Source organism: Trypanosoma melophagium (genome assembly GCF_022059095.1).
Source record: "Trypanosoma melophagium isolate St. Kilda chromosome Unknown ctg7segment1, whole genome shotgun sequence".
Classification (NCBI taxonomy): domain Eukaryota; phylum Euglenozoa; class Kinetoplastea; order Trypanosomatida; family Trypanosomatidae; genus Trypanosoma; species Trypanosoma melophagium.
The window spans coordinates 638,510-662,822 of NW_027125191.1; the positions used below are offsets into that span (position 1 = coordinate 638,510).

General features: G+C 42.3%; 15 protein-coding genes across 15 annotated transcripts; all 15 read right to left on the reverse strand.

The window, feature by feature from the left end:
* Positions 1-200: 200 nt before the first annotated feature.
* On the reverse strand, positions 201-1,154 carry LSM04_006495 (Proteasome component (PCI) domain; the record flags this gene model as incomplete). The annotated part of the gene is made up of 1 exon (XM_067334114.1): positions 201-1,154. The coding sequence occupies one exon, from the start codon at positions 1,152-1,154 to the stop codon at positions 201-203; it is 954 nt and encodes a 317-aa protein (XP_067186406.1).
* Positions 1,155-1,405: 251 nt separating this feature from the next.
* Positions 1,406-3,592, reverse strand: LSM04_002560 (uncharacterized protein; the record flags this gene model as incomplete). Its single annotated transcript, XM_067334115.1, has 1 exon — positions 1,406-3,592. The coding sequence occupies one exon, from the start codon at positions 3,590-3,592 to the stop codon at positions 1,406-1,408; it is 2,187 nt and encodes a 728-aa protein (XP_067186262.1).
* Positions 3,593-3,995: 403 nt separating this feature from the next.
* On the reverse strand, positions 3,996-4,418 carry LSM04_008038 (uncharacterized protein; the record flags this gene model as incomplete). The annotated part of the gene is made up of 1 exon (XM_067334116.1): positions 3,996-4,418. The coding sequence occupies one exon, from the start codon at positions 4,416-4,418 to the stop codon at positions 3,996-3,998; it is 423 nt and encodes a 140-aa protein (XP_067186458.1).
* Positions 4,419-4,748: 330 nt separating this feature from the next.
* Positions 4,749-6,287, reverse strand: LSM04_005889 (uncharacterized protein; the record flags this gene model as incomplete). The annotated part of the gene is made up of 1 exon (XM_067334117.1): positions 4,749-6,287. The coding sequence occupies one exon, from the start codon at positions 6,285-6,287 to the stop codon at positions 4,749-4,751; it is 1,539 nt and encodes a 512-aa protein (XP_067186386.1).
* A 351-nt stretch (positions 6,288-6,638) lies between these two features.
* LSM04_003263 (Transcription factor TFIIIB component B'') lies at positions 6,639-7,661 on the reverse strand (the record flags this gene model as incomplete). The annotated part of the gene is made up of 1 exon (XM_067334118.1): positions 6,639-7,661. One exon carries the CDS (start codon positions 7,659-7,661, stop codon positions 6,639-6,641), a length of 1,023 nt encoding a protein of 340 aa, XP_067186289.1.
* A 347-nt stretch (positions 7,662-8,008) lies between these two features.
* On the reverse strand, positions 8,009-8,731 carry LSM04_005476 (uncharacterized protein; the record flags this gene model as incomplete). The annotated part of the gene is made up of 1 exon (XM_067334119.1): positions 8,009-8,731. One exon carries the CDS (start codon positions 8,729-8,731, stop codon positions 8,009-8,011), a length of 723 nt encoding a protein of 240 aa, XP_067186375.1.
* Positions 8,732-9,914: 1,183 nt separating this feature from the next.
* Positions 9,915-10,625, reverse strand: LSM04_005374 (uncharacterized protein; the record flags this gene model as incomplete). Its single annotated transcript, XM_067334120.1, has 1 exon — positions 9,915-10,625. One exon carries the CDS (start codon positions 10,623-10,625, stop codon positions 9,915-9,917), a length of 711 nt encoding a protein of 236 aa, XP_067186366.1.
* Positions 10,626-11,186: 561 nt separating this feature from the next.
* LSM04_003753 (uncharacterized protein) lies at positions 11,187-11,762 on the reverse strand (the record flags this gene model as incomplete). The annotated part of the gene is made up of 1 exon (XM_067334122.1): positions 11,187-11,762. The coding sequence occupies one exon, from the start codon at positions 11,760-11,762 to the stop codon at positions 11,187-11,189; it is 576 nt and encodes a 191-aa protein (XP_067186309.1).
* Positions 11,763-12,221: 459 nt separating this feature from the next.
* On the reverse strand, positions 12,222-14,174 carry LSM04_006879 (Dynein regulatory complex protein 1/2; the record flags this gene model as incomplete). Its single annotated transcript, XM_067334123.1, has 1 exon — positions 12,222-14,174. The coding sequence occupies one exon, from the start codon at positions 14,172-14,174 to the stop codon at positions 12,222-12,224; it is 1,953 nt and encodes a 650-aa protein (XP_067186426.1).
* Positions 14,175-15,510: 1,336 nt separating this feature from the next.
* LSM04_002889 (uncharacterized protein) lies at positions 15,511-17,697 on the reverse strand (the record flags this gene model as incomplete). The annotated part of the gene is made up of 1 exon (XM_067334124.1): positions 15,511-17,697. The coding sequence occupies one exon, from the start codon at positions 17,695-17,697 to the stop codon at positions 15,511-15,513; it is 2,187 nt and encodes a 728-aa protein (XP_067186275.1).
* Positions 17,698-18,495: 798 nt separating this feature from the next.
* LSM04_006716 (Mitochondrial substrate/solute carrier) lies at positions 18,496-19,566 on the reverse strand (the record flags this gene model as incomplete). Its single annotated transcript, XM_067334125.1, has 1 exon — positions 18,496-19,566. One exon carries the CDS (start codon positions 19,564-19,566, stop codon positions 18,496-18,498), a length of 1,071 nt encoding a protein of 356 aa, XP_067186419.1.
* Positions 19,567-19,863: 297 nt separating this feature from the next.
* Positions 19,864-21,033, reverse strand: LSM04_006271 (uncharacterized protein; the record flags this gene model as incomplete). Its single annotated transcript, XM_067334126.1, has 1 exon — positions 19,864-21,033. One exon carries the CDS (start codon positions 21,031-21,033, stop codon positions 19,864-19,866), a length of 1,170 nt encoding a protein of 389 aa, XP_067186401.1.
* Positions 21,034-21,261: 228 nt separating this feature from the next.
* Positions 21,262-21,840, reverse strand: LSM04_002428 (uncharacterized protein; the record flags this gene model as incomplete). The annotated part of the gene is made up of 1 exon (XM_067334127.1): positions 21,262-21,840. The coding sequence occupies one exon, from the start codon at positions 21,838-21,840 to the stop codon at positions 21,262-21,264; it is 579 nt and encodes a 192-aa protein (XP_067186256.1).
* A 642-nt stretch (positions 21,841-22,482) lies between these two features.
* LSM04_002583 (Spindle assembly abnormal protein 6) lies at positions 22,483-23,088 on the reverse strand (the record flags this gene model as incomplete). Its single annotated transcript, XM_067334128.1, has 1 exon — positions 22,483-23,088. The coding sequence occupies one exon, from the start codon at positions 23,086-23,088 to the stop codon at positions 22,483-22,485; it is 606 nt and encodes a 201-aa protein (XP_067186265.1).
* A 388-nt stretch (positions 23,089-23,476) lies between these two features.
* Positions 23,477-23,764, reverse strand: LSM04_001691 (uncharacterized protein; the record flags this gene model as incomplete). The annotated part of the gene is made up of 1 exon (XM_067334129.1): positions 23,477-23,764. One exon carries the CDS (start codon positions 23,762-23,764, stop codon positions 23,477-23,479), a length of 288 nt encoding a protein of 95 aa, XP_067186235.1.
* Between the last annotated feature and the right edge of the window lie 549 nt (positions 23,765-24,313).

A 24,313-nucleotide genomic window follows, 5' to 3' on the forward strand; every position in this document is an offset into this window, starting at 1 on the left:
TATAATGTTTTTCTTTTATTTTATTTTATTTTTTTTGAGCAACTTTCCGTCTTCTCCCTTTTCTCTCTTTTTTTTCCTTTTCTTTTACTTTACGAATTCGAAGAAGAAGCAATCAAAGACGCAACAACAATTATATAGACTCATATTCACACACTCACACATTTTACCTTTTTTTTTCTGCTCTTTGTAGATATTATCTCTCATTTAAGCAAGAGATAATCATTGAATTCGGGGTGGCGACTGACGATAAGATCAGCCACAAGGGCTAATTCCTCGCATACTGAAGTAGTCTTTGCATCCCATGCTGCCATCACAGATGTATTATCTGACTGAGTGAAGATAACGGTCTCTGTGGTCTGATCAAGACACGCATCTAGGCGACGCTCTGTCACCATTTGAGCTACAAGTCTTTCTGCCTCCGGCGCAGTGATGCCAAGAATTGATCCAAGTTCTTTGAAACCAATATTATGGTAAACACGAGAAACGGCTTGCAAGTTATGCTGAACAAAGGCACGTGTGACTGCATCAACAGTAGTAGATGAAGGTTCCACATATGGGAGAAATCGCTGTAGGTCGCTTTGGCGCAGTACGTGAAAATTATATGCACGACTCAAAATCGTATACAACTCTCCGAGTAACACCACATTTTCATCCTTGTAAAACAATCCCAAGAGTCGGGAACGTATTACAGTTGCATCCGCCTGAATAGCACACACTATAGCTTTGCGAAGGTGAGAAAGTCCTTTGGTTCGCATGTATAACTCATAAAAACGTTGAGAGGACTCGGCGAAGCGGTGTCGTGTCGCGAGAAATGTAGCAAAAGAATGGAGAAATTCATTCACTACATTATTTGCCTCTGGTCGCATGGCGAGGGCCTTATACAATGTGAGTCCCCGCATACATTCTGTTTCCACTGTCCCGTAGCTGCTTGTTTGCATGGCACTGTTGATCAACTTTGTGAGCAGCACAAGAGAGACCCCATCACTTTGCGCTGGCAATTCTCCCCGCAGGGAGGATGCCACGAGTGACTGCAGTGTTGGACCGGGCGGTAAACGTTGCAGAAATGACGTTAAGCCGTCGAGATCGCGGGAGGCGATGAGAGACGCCACTTGTGCCTTTATGGACTCCACCCCCTCTTCTTCCTCCTCTGACATTTGCACAGAGTCTATAGGAAAGAATACGAATAAGAGAAAAAAAAAGACAGAAAAGAAACAAAAAGAAAAAGAAAAATAACACTATATAATCAAAAAAAAAAATAGGACAAATAAAGGAATAGTATGTATTGTTATTAGTTTGTTCTTTTTTTTTCTCACAAAGGGGAAAAAAAACCATATAGTCAAGTTAACCGTGTATTGAGCATTTTGGTACGTGCTATTTTATTTTTCCTTCTTCTTTTTTCTTTCTTTTATTGATTCTCCCTCTTTGTCTTCTTTCCGGGTCTGTTGAGGAAGTACTCCATTGCGTCATCAGCGTTTGCCTTCTTTCCCTCTTGTTGCCGCTTTGACTGCCGTGCTGTGGCGACGGTGGCGGCAAGTTCCACGAGTTCCGCCTTTGACCGTTTATCTTTCTGTGCAACGTCAAGGTGAAAGCGTGGATCGGCAAGCAATTTGCTCTGAAAGCGCGGATCAATGGTGTCGGCGGCGACCTCTGCGGCTTCCTGCTGCCGCGCCTCTCGCAATTCGCGAGTGACGCCGAGTGCGTTGGAGGCCCGCATCTTTTTCTTCGCCTCCCGCTCCGCCGCCGCCCGCTGCTTGACGGCCTTTGCATGCAATTTCCGCTTCTCTTTGCCACTGACGTGTGTGGCGCCCATGTCGTCCGTGGCAAGAGCCTCTCGCAGTGCCTGTCGTCGCTTCTCACGATCGGCCTGCAGCTGCGCCGCCTCTGACTCCCGCTCCTGCTCAAGCATCTCTTTTTTTGCCTTCCGCATCTCCTTTCGTCGAAGTTTGTACTTCAGCTCTGCCTTGGCACCAAGATCACCAGACTTCATCATTTGTTTTATGTGAGCTTCGCGCTGAAGACGTGCGGCCTTTGTCTCGGCATCCAAATCAAGAGTGGCCTCCATGTCTCCCATGACCTCACCATCATCATGATCCTCCTCTTCATCTTCAGCACTTTCCATTTCAACATCACTGAACCGATTAAGGGAATCATCTTCTCCATCCTCATCTTCGTCTTCATTGCCAGAATTCCTCTCATCGTTGTTATCTCCTTCTTCACTCGGTTCATAGTCCTGCGGGAGGCCACCAATTTCCTCTAACAATGCCGCGTACTTCTTACGAATCCGTAGTTTATCCCGAATACGTTTTTCCTTATCATTGGTGCTGTTACCTTTGCCACCATCACCAATATCATCTTCATCTGATGAAGCTGGTGGTGCAATGTACGCTGCGAGATCATCCTCTGCGGTTTCACCAGTGAAGCTATCACGAATAGAGCGATGGCGGAAAACATCATCCTGATCCCATGAAATACGGAATCGAGTTTGCGATAGTGCCGCGGCTTTAAAAGCTGCGAGCGGCCTATAATTTGGAGGAATATGGTCAGCGCGGTTTACGGGTTTCTCGAATGTTTCATCATCATCTACATAACGGAGATCAAGCACTACACCACTCGCCTCCACATCCATACCATCCAACTGTTTGTAAACAGTCTCGGCTGTCTCTGCAGAGTCGAAAGTGGCGATGGCGTAGTAGTACTTCATGCGATCCCGCTCATACTTGCGGTACTTCCCCTGGGAAAAAAATTCCCCGTCCTCTCCTTCTTCCTCCAGCATCGCAATGTTATCATCTTGCCATGCATCATCATCATTATTATTATTGTTATTTTTACCAGTACCATCATCATCATCATAGTTATTACCATTATTATTATTATTATTATTCTTGCGAAGACGGAGGTCATCTTCATCCATTGTCTCGTCAGCATTTTGCCCTCCAGGGATTTTTGAAGCATTGCGCTGAACTTCCGCCACCTCTTTTTTCTCCCATAGATCCGGACCCTGGATACGTTCATGCTCTAACATGCGCCTACCAAAGTCACTCAGGTAAACAGAAACATCCACAAGTTGTCCTCCAAGTGGAAGAGCGTAGAAGAGGATGGCGTACAGATCCACCGCTCGTATATGGTCCCAGCTGCAATTCACGATGGCTAAACGACGGCGTGGCTCAACAAACTCCACATCAGAGGCCGACCAAGCCGCTGCCTCGTCTTCCAGATCCCCCACTTCCCCATCTACAATGTTCATAACCTCATGATCATCATTATCGTCAGCAGACTGGCTGCTGCTGACACTGCCAGAGACATCATCATCATCTTCCTCTTCGTCGTCCTCTTCTTCATCAAACTCCGCGGAATGTCCCTCAATCTTGCGCAGGTGCTTGGTGAATCGCGGATCTCGAAGCGCGGCATCGCGTGGATTCTCATGCCCGTTATAATTAGTATGGTTATTACCCCCTCTACCACCGCGACGGGAAATTTGAAAGCGCGGGTCTGTGAAGCGCGCGGCGAAACGTGCATCTCCACGGCCTCTTCCACGACCACCACGCGACGACACCGCCCCGCGGCCACGCGAGGAGCTCTGAAATGTCTTCATACTCAAATGAAACGGCTTTGCAAATAAGAAACCCACATTCGACAAGACAAAGGAAGGGAAAGGCAGGACAATAACGAAAAAGAAGAAAGAAAAAACTCGTGTTAAGTAGAGAGCCGTACATGAATACATTAACAACGAGAACAAGAACAACAAACACATTATCATCATAAGAAAGGGAGCAAACCAGAGTGCACGGAAAGATAAGAAAAACAGCAACAGCAGCAGCAACAACAAAAACAATAATAATAATAATAATAACACAGTTTCTGCAACAAGAGAAAATAAAGCACATCTGAGTTTAAGTTCTCCAATTCCTTTCCAATATGTATAATAATCCGTTTCGCCTTTTCTTTCTTTCTTTCTTTCTTTGTGCTGTCCTCAATCATTAACAAAATTTTTTGTATCACTGTTTAACTTTTTTCGAAAATGATGGGATAAGCGCAACGATGTCAAGAAATAGTGAGAGTACTACCATTCCTAGTGGTATCGTCCATATATGATAAACAGGCCATATCGCAATAGTCCAAAGAAGACCGCCTGTACTTACTGCAGCCGTCGCAGTATAAACCAAATGTTTGTGCGTCTCACCCCAGTTTGGGTGTTTGGGTTGAACGAAAAAGGCGGTGTAGAACCATATGGAGAAAAATACTCCGTAGAAAAAATAAGAAAACCACATTACAGGTTGAATGGTATTGCGTGATCGGAGCAAAACCTCAATCAATCGAGAATACATCACCACAAAAGAACAGAAAAGAATACCAACTACTTTAGTAACATAAAACCTAAAGTCCCGCGGTTTTGGTGATGGGGTATTTGAGATCCGCATTTTTTTAAAAATAGTTTATAGCTGTTTATTATTACCTTTCTCTTTATGTATACCTCTCTAACCAGGTACTGGTAGAAGAAACGCACACACACACACACACACACACACACACACGCAAAAGTAAAAAAAAACATTAAGAAACAATAAAAAAAAAGCGTTTCAAGAGTCCAGATAAAGTAAAACACAATGTGTTCGAGGAGAGATTAATAAAAAGAAGAATGATGCATCAAAGAAGATTTCAACATATAAAAAACAGAAAAATTGAGGGAGGAGAAAAAATAATAGTAATGAACAAAAAAAAGTATCAGTTTTACATAAAATTCCAATATATCATACATGATCTACTTCTCTCTGAGTCAGAAAGGGAGTTGTATCAACTCCCATGCTATGTAAGCGTCGCAAGGCAGTAATTTCAATTTCATCAATTTGTTCTGCTTTCAAAATACTCTTTCTATCAACCACTGAGGGCAATGTAGCACATATTGGACTAGAACACACACCAGATTGTGGTGAGAGACCCTGATATTCGCAAAAGTAATTGGAATTCTCTCCTAGAGAGGATACTGTACCCGGTCTACCTCTTTCTAATTCAACACGGAGAGCCCTTTCTTCTAGGGTAGCCATTCTTCTTTCCATCTCACTGTTACTTTTTAACGCAGTGACCCAGTTATTCTCCATATTCGTGGCAAAGCGATGTAAATCTTTAATAGACCAGACTGGCATTTTAGGAGTTGCACGTTTTACCATGGCATGTCGGAGTGCTTTTATCACATCGCGGGCATCTTCATCCGCTTTTCGCTCATTAACAGAACGGAATATGAGGGTTGATGGTGGGGAAAAGTCATCCAACGCCTTTTGGCTGCTTCGCATATCAAGGGTATTTTGATAAGCAGAAGCGCTGATTAAAAGAGATGGGTCATAAATACGATTTGCCCATTCTCCACCCATCGTCTCGTGATAAGAAGATAATATGATAGAAAGTGTGGCAGCCGTTTGTACTGCCATTTCTTCATTTCGGGAATTAAAAGGACATGGAAACATTGGGGTCCCAATGAGATGCACCACACCAAGGACAGATCGTTGAACCTCTCCATACCTTGTAAATACAGGTACAAGAAGTTGTGCAGCATTAGATGAATCAATTAAATCCATTAATGGTGCGTTATCTGACATTCTAGGTTCATTCATCCCAATTTTGGGTTTAAGGTTTACCGCAATTCCTGTCTCACTTACAGCGCACGGAACAGATGTTTCAGATACACGGTATGGTGCAGAATTACGAAGTTTGGATATATCTCTTCCTACTACAAAAGGTGCCACAAGTTCAGTGGATACAACGCCAGGAGGTGGCAACCACAACAATGCAACAGCTGCTCGAGTACGAATAGCTAAACTTTCCAAAACGGAATATATACTAGCAGAGACCAGTTCTAATGCAGAGTTCATTTTGCGCAATTTATATACAGGTACAGTTCCATTAAAAGTAGCTCTGGGGTTGAAACCACTATGACTAGGTCGTCTAGGACTGTGTGCCACAGTTTGCGTATTCAGAGTCGTATTATTTCCATGTGCGGTTGCTGAACAGGATTGTGTACCTAACTCACGCTCTTGTCGATCTCGCTGACGTGCAGCTTCAAGATTCGCTTTACACTCCTTAAGGGCACCTATCTCTTGATCTACCGCTGAGCATAACTCACGTAGTGCAGTCTGCAGTTTCACAACCCTGTGATTTTCCTCTGGAGTTGTCACCTTTATCTCTTTTACAATTTTATGTACTTCCTCAAAGCGGTGGGAGATAATGTCACTGAAGACACAAGGAGAAAGCGCAGAGACTGGAAATGCATGCTGACAACTATAGCAGAGTTGCATCCTATCCCTTTGTTTAAGTAAGAATCCATAAATGAATAAAAACAATAAAACAACAAGAATAACAATAAAGTAGAAGCAATAGTATGTGATATATGAAAGTGAAAGCAATAATGAGAAACAAAGTAAATAATAAAAAAAATTAAGATTTTTGACTTTGCACGCATCAGAAAAAAAAAAAAGGGAGAAGCAATTGAAGATACAAGGAAGGCACATTATGGAGTACTGACAGTTTCACTCGGACAGTCCTATCATGTTCAATATATATATATATATATATGCTTTTACTTCAAGAGAAGCAGATATACAACAAGAACAACAACAACAACGACAACAACAACAGTAATCCCCCTTTTAAAAGTGATATAAATCGTCATCTAATGATTCATTGAGCCCTAGGAGATCATCCGTAAAAGCTTCATCAGCAGGTTCTCTCTCTACGCCTTCTTCAGCACTTTTTAACGCTGCCAATTCTGCCAGAGGAATGTTGTCCCTGTCCCTGTCCCTGTCCTTATTATTGTTGTTATCACCATTACCATCATCTCTATCTGCAGATTTAAAATCATCACAGTCATACTCATTTCCAGGAGACGGGGGTAAAACAGCATGCGAAGCCCCAAATATCTTTTCTTCCCAATTTTCCTGCTTCTCCTCAAACTTTTCTTTTTCCTTTTCTACTTTTGCTTCTGCTTCTTCTTCCTTCTCATCCTTCGTTCCCTCCGGAACGGCGTCAAAGTCAAATTCAGCGTCTACATCTCCGCGCTGCTCTGAGAAGAGTCCCGCCTCTATTTGCCGCAACGCCTCTTCTTCATCACGGTCGAGGCGGCGGGCGGGCCCAAGTCGCTCCTCCTCGCGACGCTTCAGACGAGCTCGAAAGACGCCGAGATCAATCGACTCCCGCGCTGCCAAAGCGGCCCGCACATCTCCGCGGCGACGGCGCAGTTCGCGGTGATACAGCCGCTTCACATCTGCCCGCGATCGCCCATTGTACATGACGGCAATGGCGTTAAAGTCTGTGCCGTACTGCGAGAGAAGTGTGTAGAACTCCCGCAGCTCCTCCTCCGTCCAGTCGAAGCGGGCACGTTTCTGCCCGGCGAGGGGGGCGGCTGCCGCCGTTTCCTCCTCCGCCGCACTCGCCGGTGACTCGCGAGGGGGACTTCGCTCCCGCTCCCGCCGCTGCCGCTGCCGCTGCCGCCGGCCGCCCTGCAGTAATTGTCGTATCGGCCGCTGCTGCCCCGTCGGCACAACCGTCGGTGGGAGCTCCTCGATCGGCTTATTTGAGAGCGTGCGGAGGGGAACGCCCTGGAGGACATCGCCGCCCAGGTCGAACTCATCCGCGGCTGGATCCGGCGGGAATTCAAAGTCGTCCCGGTCCATCACACTACAATTGATACAGATGTGGGAAATCAAGAAAAAAAAAAAACATACAAGGAGAAAGAGAGAAAAAAGGGGGAACAATCAAAATACAAGAAGAGCAAAAAAGAAAAACCAAAATACAGAATACATTTTCACATCCATATATATATATATATATATATATATATATATATGACATATGAAGATGAACAGATATTTGTGAAACTAAATGTAGTAGCTCATCGGCGAATTAAAAAAAAAATCATGACAGATAATTAAAAAAAGCAAAATAAAAAAAAGAACACTTCCACACGCACACCCAGAGAATGGTAATTTAGAAGCAAGAATATAAAGGAAGGTACCCCTTTCTATTTATGACGCTTTATCTGATGTCCCAAGGAAGTCAGCGGGACAAATTGTACTATTCCACGTGTTGTCATCTCCACTTTTCCATTAGCATCTTTCTTGTAAATACGAAGAACCTGTATATCACCTTCCTCTCCCACCGGTATTACGAGACATCCACCAGGTCTTAGTGAATCAAAGTAAGATTGAGGAACAGTTGAAGCAGCCGCACCGACGTGAAGAACATCAAATGAACTTTTAAAATTGGGAAATATTTTTGAAATATCTCTACCATCACCGTTGATAAACGATATACGGCCTTCATTTACCCACTGAGGAAAATGTTCTTTGACCACATCCAATGATCGTTGCCGAAGTTGTTCCACATGTTCCACACCAACAACCTGTGAACCAGGACCGCTTAGAAAAGCGAGAATAACCGTCAGATAGCCACTACCGCTACCAATATCCAATACTCTCTTGTTTTGACTTCCTGCCGTTTCAAGAAGATAAGGAGCAAGAATTTCCACCATAATAGCGTGCATATGAGGTGCACTTATGGTAGCACCATACCCAATAGGTAGTGGAGAGTCATTGTACGCCATGCCTTTGTGGAAATCCGACACAAACCACCCACGATCCACACGAAGGAATGCGTCAATAACAGCTGGTGTAGATATCAGTGAGGCCTGCTCCAACTTTCGAACCATTGTTTGGTTTGAAATACCTGAGCACGTCCAAGCCATGAGAAGTGTTTTTTTTTTTTTTGCTTTTCACCCTTTTCTATATAACTTTGGACTCAACCTCCATACCGAAACAGAATAAATAGAAAAGAATCCGTATGCAAAAACAAAAAAAAATCTTACTTATTCCCCCAAAAACATTCAAGCAAACTGTATTTTACCTTTTATGTATTGTTTTTTTTTCTTTGCTTTCCCTTTCGGTTATTAGTAGTATAAAATTCAAGAAATCTGGTTCACAAGAAGAATGCCACCTTTGGGGTACTGCAATATTGCCTTTTTTATTACTACTACTAATACTACCTACTGCTAATACTAGTAGTAGGTAGTATAAGTAACAATTGTCGATGATTATTTTTTCTTCCCGCTTTTCACTTAACATATACCTGAAAATACTGACGTTCACCCCCCACCCCACATCAACAGCATTAGCAGGAAGAGCAGCGAGCACCTGGACGTTGTTTTTTTTTGTCTATTTTGAGTGTTTTGACCGGGAGATGACTTTCAACATTTGCTAGTTCTTGTTTTTCGCTTCCCAATTGGCTGGTCATGGGGAAAGCATACACAAGACCGCCACTCAGCTGAGCGGATCGCCTTATTCGTGTCCTCCTACCACTACCGTGGTAGGTCATTTGGCTACCTTTTTCTGTTTTACTTCATTTTTACTTGCTTGTTACATATCACTCATGATCGTTTCTTCTATTGTTGTTGCCATTGATTGTTTCCTTTTTTCTGTCCTTCAGTTTTTGTTTTCTTGCTCTTCTTCTTCTTTTAACGGCATCGGAGGTATTTTCTCTCTTTTTTTTCACCCCCTTTGTGTTGCCATACTATCGAAAAAAAAAACCTCCACGCAATACACACAAAGGCGGGGGATGATTTTATAAACCTTGTTCCTAAATAATTGTGTGTGATCTCAATTTTAACTCTGCATAGTGATGACATGCAGAGACAGACACTCACGCACACAGACACAAGCACAGAGAAATATATATAAATATATATGTGGTTCTTTTTTTTGTTTTGTAAATATACACAGACACAACACAAATACACAAATACCCCCTCCCTTCTCCAGTGACATAAAGATGGAAAACCAACGGTGACCCGTTGGTCACACTGCAAGTTACACTCCCCCTTTTCCTCCTTACAAGTAAATCTCGCGATGTTTCTGTTGGTACTGCTTTTATCACTATTGCCACCCACCGCGTCCACGAGTGTTAGTGTCTGCGACCAGACCAGCGTAGAGATCCGCCTCATCCTGTAACAACGGGAGGAGAACAGGCACTGGTGCTGCCGCTTCCGTCTTGTGTCGACGAACTCTCGGCTCGTCCTCGTCCACTGACAGACTCGGTGCATTACTTGCAGTCCCTCTTGCTATTGTTGTTGCGGGTGTTGTGGTTGTCATGATATTAGTTGCTGCGGTCGCAGCTGGTGCATCGGCGGTGTGCGATGCCTCATCTACAGTCGCTGGTGCCGCCTCGCGATGACGGCGGAGTTCTTCCTTCTTCTTCGCCATGCGTTCCCGGAAGGATGTGAGTGAAAAGACGGGGAGTGCAGCCGCCGATTCACTCTGCTGCTCTTCACACTCCTCGTGTTTCTTCGCCGCAAGGGCCATAGCGGTGGTCTGTGCCTCCAATTCAGCACGTATTGGTTTAATCACCGTCTCGTCTGTATGGCATTCTTGCAGGAATGTGATTAATTGTTGTAGTGTTGCCCGGTTAACTTCGTCCACGGCGGCTGGTGGGGTAACAGCCTCTGTGGACTTCTTCGCAAGATCCTTGATGTCCTCACGGTCAATCACACTCGAATGCACATACTTTTCAAGAATTCCCTTCACCCGGTTAAGAACTTCCCGCTTGTTTGAGCAAGAAGATGAGGTAGAAGAAGAAGAAAGCGACATAATTTCCTATTGTCTCTTGTGAACCTTCCACTTTTCACTAAAATGGAAAAAAAGAGAGAAAAAGCAAAAGAAGTAAAAACGAGGAAAGAAAATTCTGATATTTTCAGAATGCCCTACAAAACTACCAACACACTAGGATGTATGCACAGATACAGAAGAATAAACCCATGTACACACTTGCATAGTCGTTCTCACTCATAGGAGGGTCTAACTGAAACGCTAAAAGCAAAAAAAAAGATTAATAAAAAAAATAATGCCTTCTACATATATCCTCTCCATATACACGATACACACACACAAACACTCTCACACTCACTGGTGTTCCTGACCCAATCATCAGAGCACACACTAAACTACAGAAACCCCACTCCACTACCCCACTAAGTTCCACTACCAGCCCTACTCTATTTTTCCCTTTCCTCCCTCAAACTCAACCATACCCGAATAACCGATCTGCCCTTAAAAGACAAGAATAACAATAACAGCAGCAGCAGCAGTATCATCGGCAATCAAAAGTAATCAAAAAAAAAGAGAGGAAAACAAAAACAAAAAATAACCATACTACGCAAACCTTTCTGCTACTTGCCACGCCTTTATGCGGTACTCAGCTACAGGATTTTTGACGAACTGTTTCTCATACAGTGCCTCACGAACACGTTGGCGGTCACGTTGGTCCCTCACTTCATCAAAGGAATACAGTTGATTTCTCTGAAAATCACGTTGAAAGTATCGTTCGCGTGCTACAAATTTTGTAAAATTATTCCACAGAAAAATGACAGCATAACATTTCCAAAATGACCATCTGATGGAGGTTCCAGTCCGATTTAAAAAGCGTGTATAAAAAAAGTTGACAAAGGCGGCACCAGGAATACTTGTGATGACAACTGGGGTACAACGGATGTTTTGTCCCCAGAAGGTGCGCATATTCCAGTGAGATTCTCCGTCTGGTACTTTGTATACGCGTTCCACCAGCGCCTCGTCTGGTACTGTTGGTGAGCCAAGAAAGAAATCAAACTGACGGAAGTTTGGCTCAAATTTAGTGTCGGCCTGCACTGTTGGAATGGATCCGTGCCAGTTGAACGAGGTCGGGCTGGTGCCCTGCAACATCGTGAAGTGTCCCTGCGCAACACCGGGCATCGCGTGAGGGATCTATCTACTATACTCTCCTACAATTGTATGTATGTATACGTGCGTATATATATATATATATATATATATATATATATATTATTGACTATAAACTACCACTAATAATAATAATAATAATAATAATAATAATTATTATTATTATTATTATTATTATTATTATTATTAGTGGTTTTTGTGGTCGGTGTATCCTACGAAAAAAACAAAAATCACACAAACCAAGAGAAAACGAAATAAAAAATAAAAACGGAGAAAGACACAGATGTACAAATAGAGTACATAAGAAACTCTTATGCGTTCAAGCCATCATTATCACTATCTCTTTTCTTTTCTTCTAGTGGCATGAGATCATTGCAACATTTCACTCTCTTTCGTATTTTTTTTTTCAGTTGTTTTTTTCTTTTTTTTTGCTTTTTTTTTGTACATCCACTCGATCCACTTCACAAATACTTATGAAGTGGGACGAGCTTGTAAGAGTAACTGCGGCTGAATATAGAGTTGGTAATTCACATCACTTTGCATATATTGCCCAAGTAACTCACGTAACTCTGAGTTCTGAGCTCGCAATGCATCTGTTTCTTCAATTAAACTACTGCGCTGCTGAAGTTGACTTATATATCGTTCAAGACCCTTTTCTAAGGCCCCCCATACTCGTTGATGTTCCTTTGGTACAGAATCTGCCATACGGGCCCAGTACTCTTTCTCTGCAGCTCGACGACGTTCTTCTTGCTTTATTTTGGCAAGTTGTTTGTTCTTTTCTGCCGATCGTATCTGAGTTTCTCGTTGTAGCTGCAATTTACGCTGACGCTCTGTAAGAAAAGCTGAGAGTGCACGGACAGCTTCCTGTGGGCGAATTAATGCTGTTGCGTCTTCTTCAGCTCCCACCATAAAATACTCCATCATATCTTCCATTTCTTCATTTTTACGAATTTGTAGGGTAGAGAGAATGGACTCTACCACAGCACGCTCTTCCGTGGTTCCCTGTACCTGTGAGATTGCTGCACGCACATTTTCATCTTCAATAAAAGGTGCCTGTTTATGTAGAATTTCAAGTAACATGAGAGCCTCTTCTGAGAGTTCGATTTCATCATCACTACTAGCACCATCCTCTTCTTCTTCTTCTGCCGCGTTAACTACATCATCTACAGGCCAGTAATTTAACTCTGGGGGATTCCATGGCACACCAAGGATCTCCTCAAAGAGGACACGATCAGCTTGAAGACACTTATGCACAAGCTGTATATTTTTTTCTTCATGCATGCGCCAGAGCTGACGGTACTTTTCCTTGTCTGACATTTCAAACTTTTGAAATTTCTTCTGAAGATCACGGTATTGATCGGCTACACGGTGTAACTGGGCAGTAAGTTCTTTATTGGTGCGCTGGTACTTCTTCTCAGACTCGGCGTAGCGGGCAACAAGTGAACTGAGGGTATCCTGTAATCTTGCAAGTCTACGTTTATGCAGTGCCTGAGCACTCTTATTCTCTTTTACGCGTTCACGCAACACCTGAAGGCTATAACTTAGCCGTTCACCGTTAAGGAGGAACTCCGCTTTACAACGCTCGAGTTCCTCCGTAAGGGTATGAATCTCCTGTAAATGTTCCCGCTTGATCTCATTATACTCTTCACAGTTTTCACGATGTTTATCTCCAATACTTTGTTGTGCTTCAGCTATTTTCGCCTCTCTCCTTTTGCGGTATTCCGTCTCACGTGTGCGACGCAGTTTCACTAATTGATGAATTTCTTCATCCCACTTCATAAGACATTCCTTTCGTTCCTGCTCATACGAGTTTTCAACCTCACGCAGTTTTAGACTATACATGTCGAGATACTTTGCCGTCTGCTCCCGCATTTCATTTACAAGATTGTTAACATCCTCCGCATCACGACGCAATGATGCGACAAACTCTTCTTCACTCTCTTCTAACTGCTGCTTTAACGCCGTAATAAGTTTATCCTTCACAGCAATCACCTCCGCACACTGTTGCCGCTGCTCGTCCAGTGCTTTATGCAACTCATGTGGGACACCAAGTTTGTAGAGAGACTCAAACTTGAGCTCAATAGCGCCTTGTCGGACTTCGTTCTCCTCTAATTCGGCACGCCGCATCTTTTGGCGTTCCTCCAGCGCCCGCTCCTGACGCTCGTGGTGTTCATTCTCATTTGCGCCAATCGCGACTTCCCAATTCGTAATGGCGCTGTGGGCGCCACCGAGGACCTCCGCCACCTCATGCCGGGCGGCCTGGACGGAGGCCTCCCCGCGGCCCGCTGGGGCGGTTGAGACAATTGTGTTATTTGCCTGCGTGGTGCCATCGCCGTTGGCGTCGTTCATTCGCTTTTGAATGCGCTGCCGGCGTTCAGCGATGCGTTGCTCCTGCTCCGCATCCACTGTTTCTGTGCGCAGCATCTCCTTTTGTTTTTGTGTTTTTTATTTCGTTCCTTCTATATGAGTAAGGTGCACCGCGCGTCGTGTGGCTTACCCCGCGGTGGACAAAAGTGAAAGGAAGAAGAAGAAAAAAGGGAAGAGACAAGAAATAGAGTGCACGCAGTCAATCGTAGAACTTTGGGAACAGCAACAAAGAAAAGAAATGGTAGTAAGGATAAGAAGAAAATAAGACTAATAACGAGAACAAAAAAGAAAATGGACCAGAGAAAGAAGGACATTCAAGGATCAAAGAATAGACAGGAGAAATACCTTTCTCTATGTACACCACGCGAGTCAACCCATTCACCTCCCACTCTTTTTTTTTTCGTCCTCCCCCCAACCTAATTCTCTCTCTACACCTATTTCTTCTTTTTCTTTATTTTCGTTTTTTTTTTTTTCTCTCTCTCTCTCTCTCTATGCGTCAACATTAAATATTACCTTGCTTTCATATGTTCAGGGGCAGTTTATCACAATAAAAAACTTTTTCTTAGTGTCTTTTTATTTTCTGCTCCATTTATTCATACTATTCTCCTTCTTTTGTCTTCATTCATCGTATCTATTACATACCGTAAATTAATATATCAAGAAAAAAAAAAAAACGACTGCCCTCCCAAGAAGAAAACCACTACCAATTTCTTCTCGTCCCCCTGGTTCTCCGTTCGCAAATAGCACCTCCCAGGATATCTGTTCTTCCTTCCGCCAAATGTATGGGAAAGCTCTACACGTGACCTATTGCGGTCACAAAGGCGAAAGAATGGCACAATAATAATAACAAAAAACAAAAACCTGCATATTCCTTTATCTACAGACTCACCCTGGAGATACACACACATTCTTTCCCCCAGAATGCATACTTCGCTCCTTGCGAACTTCAGCCCGTCTATGTGTGAAAAACATTTGAGTGTCACGGGCGTGAAGCAGTTCACGCAACACCAGACATTGCTCTTTAGTGCCCACACGAAAAAGAAAAAAAAACACACAACAAGAAGGGATACAATGAGCGTAGGGTTTAAGAATGAGAACTCTGTTTTGAGACCCATATACGTATGCATGCGCATGCAAAGATAAACCCATACCCAAGTTCCCATCCGCCACCCCCTTAAAAAACGAAGAAAAAAAAAGAGATTAATAAATCATAGTAAACAAAAAAAAAAAACAACAAGAACAACAACCTCTCTTCAAATGTTAGAAATCTCTACAGTAATGGCTGGACACATATTCTAGGTCCAGGAAACCACACCCATTTTTCGATTTTAGCCATTGCGCCTTTTAGCAAAAATAATAATCCCTTCACCTTACCCTGAGTCTACTCAGAACTCTATAGAACGTCGTTCAGATACATTTTCTGAGGACCGGTGAAGAGATCAACGAGTGGGGGAGACACTCCAGATGGCAATAACGCATAAACATCACTCTTTTTCCCTGCGACATCTGGCGACGGCGAGAGTCCGTCAGTGTCATCATAGTATGAATCTTTACCAGGTGTTCCTTCTGCGGCCACGGTAGAACGGAGAAAACCGGGTTGAGATGATAAATACTGTGATATGGCGGCGTACGGGTGCTCACGGTGCATCTCACGTATCGCATGGTGATGTGAATGGGCGGCGATGGCGAATGCGGCATCACTGTAACCAATGAGTGTCTGCTTAAGTAATGCACGGTAGAGTGCTAGAATGACTTCCATCGACACTGCAACCTTAAGTGAGAGACGACCCACATTATTAGCCACTGCAGACTCACTACGATGAAGCCAGTGAAGCATCAACTGCGAGATACCACAGTTTATCATTTCTTGAATAGCTGGGGTAGATGGAATATTAGCAGGAGGAAGTGGATTTGTTACCTTCTCGTGTATACAACACGCACATTGACAACGAAAGTAGGCAAATTGGGGCTCCCTCACAGGTACTGCATTCTCTGGTGGATGTGTTATTCTACAATGTTCACATAGGGCCATACGATGCATATCCAACTCATAGACACTCATCATTTGGTATGGTGCTACATTAGGATGAATTACGGCAGTACATACAGGAAAAACTAATGCCTCACTTTCTGAGTCTAGACGGGAACTGTCTACCCGAGGGTCATTGTAGCTTAGTTCCACAAAACAATCAAAGGCTGCATTAGCTACTACTGTATTTAACGCCTTTTTGGCCAACTGAAATAATGGTGTAATAACCAGAGAACTTATTTGCATTATATTTCGTGGAGACTTATGAACAATAGCTCCAATAAGTTTAAATACTGCTATTTGACTTTCTGCGCATGTTGATTTGCTAGCAAGTGAAATAGCTACCTCAAGTACATCCAGGTCATGAATTTTATTTTGTAGAGAAGGTATTCGTTCCATAGCATTGGTTGCAACTTGACATAACATACGTTTTAAAGTCTCTGATTTTGGGATAATTGAAATAGCTACACGAAAGTGATGAATATCGTTAAAATCATACGTAAATGAAGATGTGTGTAAAAGCAACCAACCTGCTATTTCTACCATATTTCGGCAACAAGTAAATAACCATGCTTGCTCTTCTGCGATATCTACCTGTCGTGTTACAACGGAACGTGTTTGCATGATTTCATCTGGATCACCTTGTAATGGAGTTCCACATTCCACAATTGGCATTAAAGCAACAGCGGCTTTAGCAGTTTGTGTTACCAGTGGTCCAAGCTCACTTGGCAGTGAAAAAACCTGAGATGCAGCAACATCACGTGTTACTGCAAGCGAATTTCGCAATAATTCCACGTAAAGTGTTAATACAGTACTTTTTACTCTATGATCCACATTATTTAACCAATGTTTTACTTCATCCAATACGAAATGAAAAAGATAGTGAACAAATCCCAACGATGCACGAACAAAAGCGACACGTTCTTCTGGTGATATTAAATGTATACTAGAAGAATACTGAATAAGTGGAAGGAATGTAAGTGATGCCATAATTGGACCATACGGAGATCGCTCATCCATTAAGCGAAAACTTTCTTCAATGCATACGAAAACATCCTCAAGAGGCATAAATCCTTCACTACGTCTATCCGCTGTTCGTAGATGAGTTCTAGCGAGTTCTTCAATAAGTTGTTGGGATGGAATTACACGAACAACATGCGCAGCATTAACCCATCCACCACTTTTCAAACGGTAGTACGTCTCATTTGGGTCAATACTTCCTTTAGCGCTAGAAACTGCCACCATTAGCCTTCCAGGGTAAAGAGGGCATAATATATGTGCATTTCCGCGTGGACGTGTGCGCAGGCAGACACCCGTATCTTCATGTGACAAGACTGGATTGCGGATAATTACCTGCGGTGTATCAAACAGTTGCTCGTCAATTTCCATGCATTTTAAACAGAGGAAATAGTTACATCCCTTCTGCGTACAGCTTCCCCACTCTACCATGGATGGGTGGGCGCATGCTTTGCAGATGGAACACATCACACCCGCACTTGGCTGCCTCAGCATCTGCATAGGATGCTCAGGGTGTGAACCGTGGTACAGCATTCCTCCTCCTTTGCAGCGTTTTCTAGAGACTTTTAAAATAATAATAATAATAATAATAATAATAATAATAATAATAATAATAATAATAATAATAATAATAATAATAATAAAATAAATAAATAAATAAAATAAACAACGGAGAGGAAAAAAAAAGTTCATATACAGAGAACAAACAAACAAAAAAGAAGACTATAGAAAGGAAGAAATGGGATAAATACCACAACTTTGCCATTTTTTTTTTCACTCCTGTTATTCGTTGGATAGAGTACCCCTGTATTTTTTTTTGTATTTTTCTTTTCTTTGTTTATTTCAGCAAGGAAATGTATGAGAGGGGCATTTCACCCCATCCTTCTATCCTATTTATTGCATCTTTTCAGTGCATTCCCCCTTCCATTTTCATCACGTCTGGGTCCTGGAGAAGCTAGTTAGATGTCAACAAACAGTCCATCAAGTTCCAACTGAGATCACATATGAAAATGTACACCCACGTATTTCATCATCTTGTACAATTCTCGTTATTTACTCGCACGCGCACTTTTTTTTTTCTTCTTCCTCGTAGACTTGTAAGTATAAAATGTTCTCAAACCCCACTCAACACGCCGTTTCTTTTAGGGAAAGAGTCCTCTCTCAGAGAGGCACCTCCCAAGATGTTAAACATGTTGAGTTTGCGATGTAGACCCATGTATACATGTATATATACATAAATACATACATAGAAATACATATTTAGGAATAAAAAAGTCAAACATTTACCCTTTTTTTTGCTTTTCTTTTTCACATCATTCTTTCTTGGAAACGCTACCTTGAGACCATACTAATTGCATCAACAGTGGAAGAACTTCTTTCTGTGACGTCAGAGAACTTCTTTGCTCCCTCGTATGTCATACCAAACGCGCAACCACCCATTGCCCCCATGAAAAGATTTGCACGAATTCCTTTAAAAAATGCTCGGAAACCTTCTTGACGGAAAATATTTCTCATTACCCCAAACAGAGGAAAAAATTTGTTTCCTATATCTTTACTCAATTGTAATCGAAGGCGCAAAACATATAAAGGATTCATAACTATACCAATCACCATGCTTGATACCGCCCCCACAGCACTGTTAAGAATCACATTATCTGTCGTAGAAGTACATCCAATAGGAAGTCTATGCCGTAGTCCAGGTGGAAGAATGGGACCTGATCTCATTGAGACACGCTCCAGAATATAATACGCTCGTTCTTTCAACAACTCATAAACCAGCCACCAAGATCCAGTAAGAGGAGAAACAATCACAGTTAATAATGTACCACGAAAAAGCGCCCGCCATCCTTGTTCTGAGACTATATTTCTCGTTGTTTGGAATGCATTCCTATAACAGTGATCTCCAGGTCTATTACCAGCTACCATCTGAACCTGCGATACTACAGCGAATGGATTATAGAGAGGTCCAGAAACCAACTCTGCTGCAAACCCCCCTGCAAGACTACGCTGCTCTAATGTACGAAATGGTAAATGTTCTTTTCCATATTCAACAATAAGATAATACACGAGTTCACTAATAACACTCCCAGAAACTGCCATTCCAGCGCCACGAAATAACCCCCTAATACCATATTGGTTATACATCTCCTGCATTATCTGTCGTACAGTTACACGCCCTCTACTATATTGCTGCCGTGATACCGCAAGAAAAAGCGGTTGTCCAAAGAAAGAGTACGCAAAGGATGTGGCACCTAAAGTCGCAAAAAGCATCCCTTTATCAACGTGAGACCACGACCGGGTCACAGCAGATGTCGGTAAGGGCGAAAGAGATGCATCCGCGCTTATCGGAGTTGACACAGACACCGCACCAATGCCTATAACAGGTGGGGCCACTGTGTTCATGATTCCTTCACATTACACGCAACAACAAAGAGAGAAAAAAAAGGAGGTGGGTGGGGGAAGTAAATACAAATAGAAACGTTATCTTCCATAACTCCAGACTAAGAGGAAGAAGAAAGAATATCAGTAATGAAAAGAAGAGACATTAAGAAACCATTTTCATGCATGCAAGTATGTATGTATGTAAAATACTCGAAATGGAAATCTGAGACTCGGGGAAGGAAAGAAAGAAAGAGATAAAAAGGGGTGCGATCGATCAAATCATTTCGTTCAATAAGAAAAAGTATGCATATCCAGAACCTAAATATCAAAGTAGTAAACGTCATCATTTTCGTATATCTGAAACTTATACTTAAATATAAATGCAACAAAAAGAAAACCACTCGTAAATATCCACAAAGAAAGCCATATCCAAGAGATAAATGCAGGGTTAAACAAAAGCAATAGTGAACAAGAAAAAGAGCTCACAAGGCAAAGCAACAATGAGGCTTTCGTCAAATCATTCATAACCCTTGATGCAGCAAATGGGCTTTTCATGACCTTAATAAGAATCCAAGCAGAAATAAAAAAGGCGATAAGATACCAAATAGGTCGTGTTGCCAGAGAAGCGATCAAGACATATGCGAGACGATGCAAGAGCATGAGTTGCAGCATCAAACCATCACAAAGCCTTTCATCACTTCTTGCATTACCAGATCGGGCAAGTGAGTTTAGCGCAACATCCTGTAAGAGAGAGTAAAATAACAACACCAGCGATGCAATACCTATACACCAACGGTGTAAGGATGACGTACATGATTCATGCATCATAAAACGCATCGCCTTCCCTTCACATGGTATTGAAGAAATCACAATAGCAAGCATTGGTAATCCAAGCCACGTACTGAGTGGAACAATAATAGAAGGAATAAGGCTCTTTCGTCCCTCAAAACGATATGGATCTGTGCGGTCCATAGGTAGCAGCACAATCCAATGAATCAAAGATAATAGTAGACTGATTACAGATAAAGCTCCACCAACCCATAAACCTGCAGTGTTTCCTTGAAACAAGATATTGGTAATGCGCCTGAAGGGGCCAGCATGGTGAAAAGCCGAGAATGCGATCAAAACAGGAAGAAACACAGTATCTGCAAGAATCACATTAACGGCGCTTCGATTTCCAAGAGCTGGATAAATCCTATCTGTGGTAATTTCTGTAATTCGCGAGAACGTTAGCCTACCCCGTTCCCGCCAGAGGAAGTGCAAACTTCCACGAAGTGTACGGGCGACAAGAAAACACAATACTGCTGCATCAGAAATACCGTTCACAGCAGCCACGTTTGTGCTCCCAGTAAGAAGATATACCAGGAGTCCTCCTGATACCATATACAAGAGGAGTGCCGGATATCGCTCAGTAAATAGGAAAACCTTTCCCGAACAGCTACCGAATTCCCCTTCATCGCTTTGCGAAAACCTAACAACATTATTCATTTTTCTCACCTTCTCTTTCCGTCTTTCCTAACCTCTCTCACTGATTCCACAAAACAGATGAAAAACAAAAAAAAAAAAGAAACCATATGTGAGTTGCACGTATTTTTTTTTTAGATTTCTTCGAAAAAAAAAAAATAAACATTTTTATTTTGTTCCTTTGTTTAAGGGGATTCTTTAACGTAGAAAAGGGGGCATACACTCATGAGAGCACAAGATGTAAATATTCATTCATCTCCACACAAAGGTGCCATATGGTGTTTGTTCTCTAGTTATTATTCCTGCCTCACGGAGACGCCTAAACGCTGTTGGTGCATATGGCTGCAAAATTACGGATAGCTCACTAATGTAGAACTGAATATCGTGTCCTGGCATAGCCTGAACCAGACTAACAATACCATCTTCCGCAGCAGCAGATAATGAAGCGGCTGGCTCATTATCTCCTTCTCCTGTCATCTTTGATGGCATCGTGCTTCCGTTTTCGCCTTCCTGCTGCAGTACACTGAGGTCCTCCTCTTCCGCGCGATGTCGACGTATTTTGTGTATTTTACGCGGCATTGAAAAGACCGGATACCACCGCGGTGGTTCATCTGGCCCGTCCATGCGGTCAATGATGACTTGGCCGTACAGTTTCAGTTCGCCCCACAGCAGCCGCGTCACTTCCATCTGCCGTTCTCTCCCAAAATAGCGGTTGGCGTAATAAACAGCAGTCATGCCGGGATCTCGCCGAACAGTGTCAAGCAGCAGTGGCAGCGTGAGAGCACGTGCGGCGTGATCCACGGCATTCTGCAGTACACAGCTACGCCGCATCTTTTTCTTTTTGTGTTTTTTGTTTTTGTTTTTGTTAACCGTTACACAACGCTAGCCGAAGAGAACGATAGAAAGAGAAATAAATAAACGAATAAGCATGTATATATGGCAACAAATAAACACGATAGTACTGATCGCAAGGGAAACAAAAGAAAGACAAAAAAAAAAAATAAGAAAAAGGATAAACCAAATAAAGTAGAAAAAGATAAAATCACAAGGGGAATATACTGCGGCACAGCAAATGTGGCGCAAATTCACTTCATGAAGACCCTTAAAACTAAAAAAAGGGAATCATGTCTTCTTCACCCTATATGCGGGCGTCACGATACACCGATACAAAAGAAACAAAAAGATTTGGAGAGAACAGGGTTCATTATTAACAGGCCTTTTATTTTATTTTGTTCATCTTCTAGTTTTTCTCCCTGATACCTCCCTCAACACCCCGTTATTCATTTATGTTTCCCGCCTTTCTGGAGGAGTCATCTCTTTATCATTATTAATTTTCTTTTCTCATTCTTTTCTATCTAACTTCCCTTTCTTCCTTCTCATCACTCGTCTCAGTAACATGCTCTTCGTCATCACTTTCACGCATCTATTTTCTTTTTCTTCTTGTTTTTACTTTTGCATTCACTACTTAGTTCTCTATTGTCGTGGCTTCATCACGAGGTTGGAGTTTTTCAGCTGGGCGGTGAGTAACGCCAGTCGGGCGCGAACGGCGCTGTAGCGGTATCCAATTTGTTCCCGTACCACTTCTGGTGGTGATGCCCGAAATGGGAGTGTAAGTACACCGAGGAGTTTGTATTCGAGATTTTCTATAAACTCCATATTGGCGGTACCATTCTCATCAAGAAGAAGAACCATAATAAAACGTTGTGGCTCCCGAATGCAGCGATTGAACATCTTCAGTAATGTCATTAGGAAATCAGGGAAGTCACAGACGAGGCTCTGGTGCTCCCGTAATCGTAGGAATCCAGCGTGATTAATAACACATGTATAGTGAAAGAATAAATCTGATTCACTTGTCAACTCAATACGCATGGCAGATAAACTATGATCATCACCAAAAGAAAGCACTTTCACCTTCATACCTTCTAGTGATCCGGACTCTGCGCTCCCTCCACGCATCGGGCGTAACTCGCATGGTACTTCTCGATCATACACCACTTTGAATCCATCAGCCAGCGATGGGTCTGACTCCTCAATCGCGCGAAAATCGTGCTCTAGCTGCGCAATGAGGGTGTCGCTCATCCTCTACAAAAGAAAAAAAAATTACAGCAAACACAAGAATGACAACAACAGCAATAAATAAATAAACTGAATCTATCGTAAGAAATATGCTACAATTGTACGGTTTGATAGAAATATGGTGAGAAACCCTTACCTACCCACTTCACACCCCCACAGCCACACACTCACACACACACTTACTGACACTAAGAGTGATAAACAAAATTAAACAAAAGAGACCATGGTGAGAGAGAAAGAGCAAAAGGGAAAGCGAAAACGAGAGTCACAAATAAAGAAAAAAAACGTACCATCAAGAGAAAAAAAAACAATAAACAGACTATCCTATTCTTCTTATGTCGCAACTACCCTGGAAAGTTGTAGAACATATCAGGGCCGGATGTTTTCTTTTTTATAACCGGTAACCTTTTTGAACAACTGGCTTCTTAAAATAGATCTCTTCCATTATTTCCTGCTGTCGTTTACAATCAATACAAGGACCTTCCCTCGATCGCTTCTCATTCCACCAGAAAGTGTAACAAAATCCCCCAAGCGCGAATAGGAGAGTGGCTGGAAGCAACATTACTGTTGCCTTAGGCATACGCCACCCACTCTTTTGCGCTGCTAGTCGTCCATCACGCACTACATTGCTGTACGGCACCTTATCAGACTCCATATTGGATTTCGGTGAAGAACCCATTGTAAAAAGCCCCAGACGTCGCTTGAAGCACTATATAAGCCGTAAGAACTTTTGTAGAGGTGAAATGAGAAAAAGCAAAGGAAAAAGAAAAAGAAGAATAGTTTACAAAAACAAAAAAGTGTGCTTTAAAAAGGGGAATAAGAAAAAATAATAATAACAGAGTTCGAGAGTACTCTCTGCATTTGTGGAGCCATCAACCCAAAATATAGGGATTAAGCTCTAGTAATAATTCGTCCTTTATAATTCTTTTGGTATTTCACTTTCTTTTCACCCCTTGTTACCGTTCGTACCTCAGCAACAACTATTACGAAACACAAAGTAAATTTCTACTGACAAGAGTCAATATCTTTTTACCTTTATTTCATTTGCTCTTCCCGTATTAAATTCATCAACGTCGACAATCTTTTATTTCCTGTACGTGAGAATTACCTCCTATCGTTCGTGGTGTTCAGTTCTCTTTCTGCCCTTTCTTTTTTCCATAAACAATACATCAATGTATACAGAACTATATAGCGATTAAGAAGATATTCTTTTCTTTTTCTTGTAATT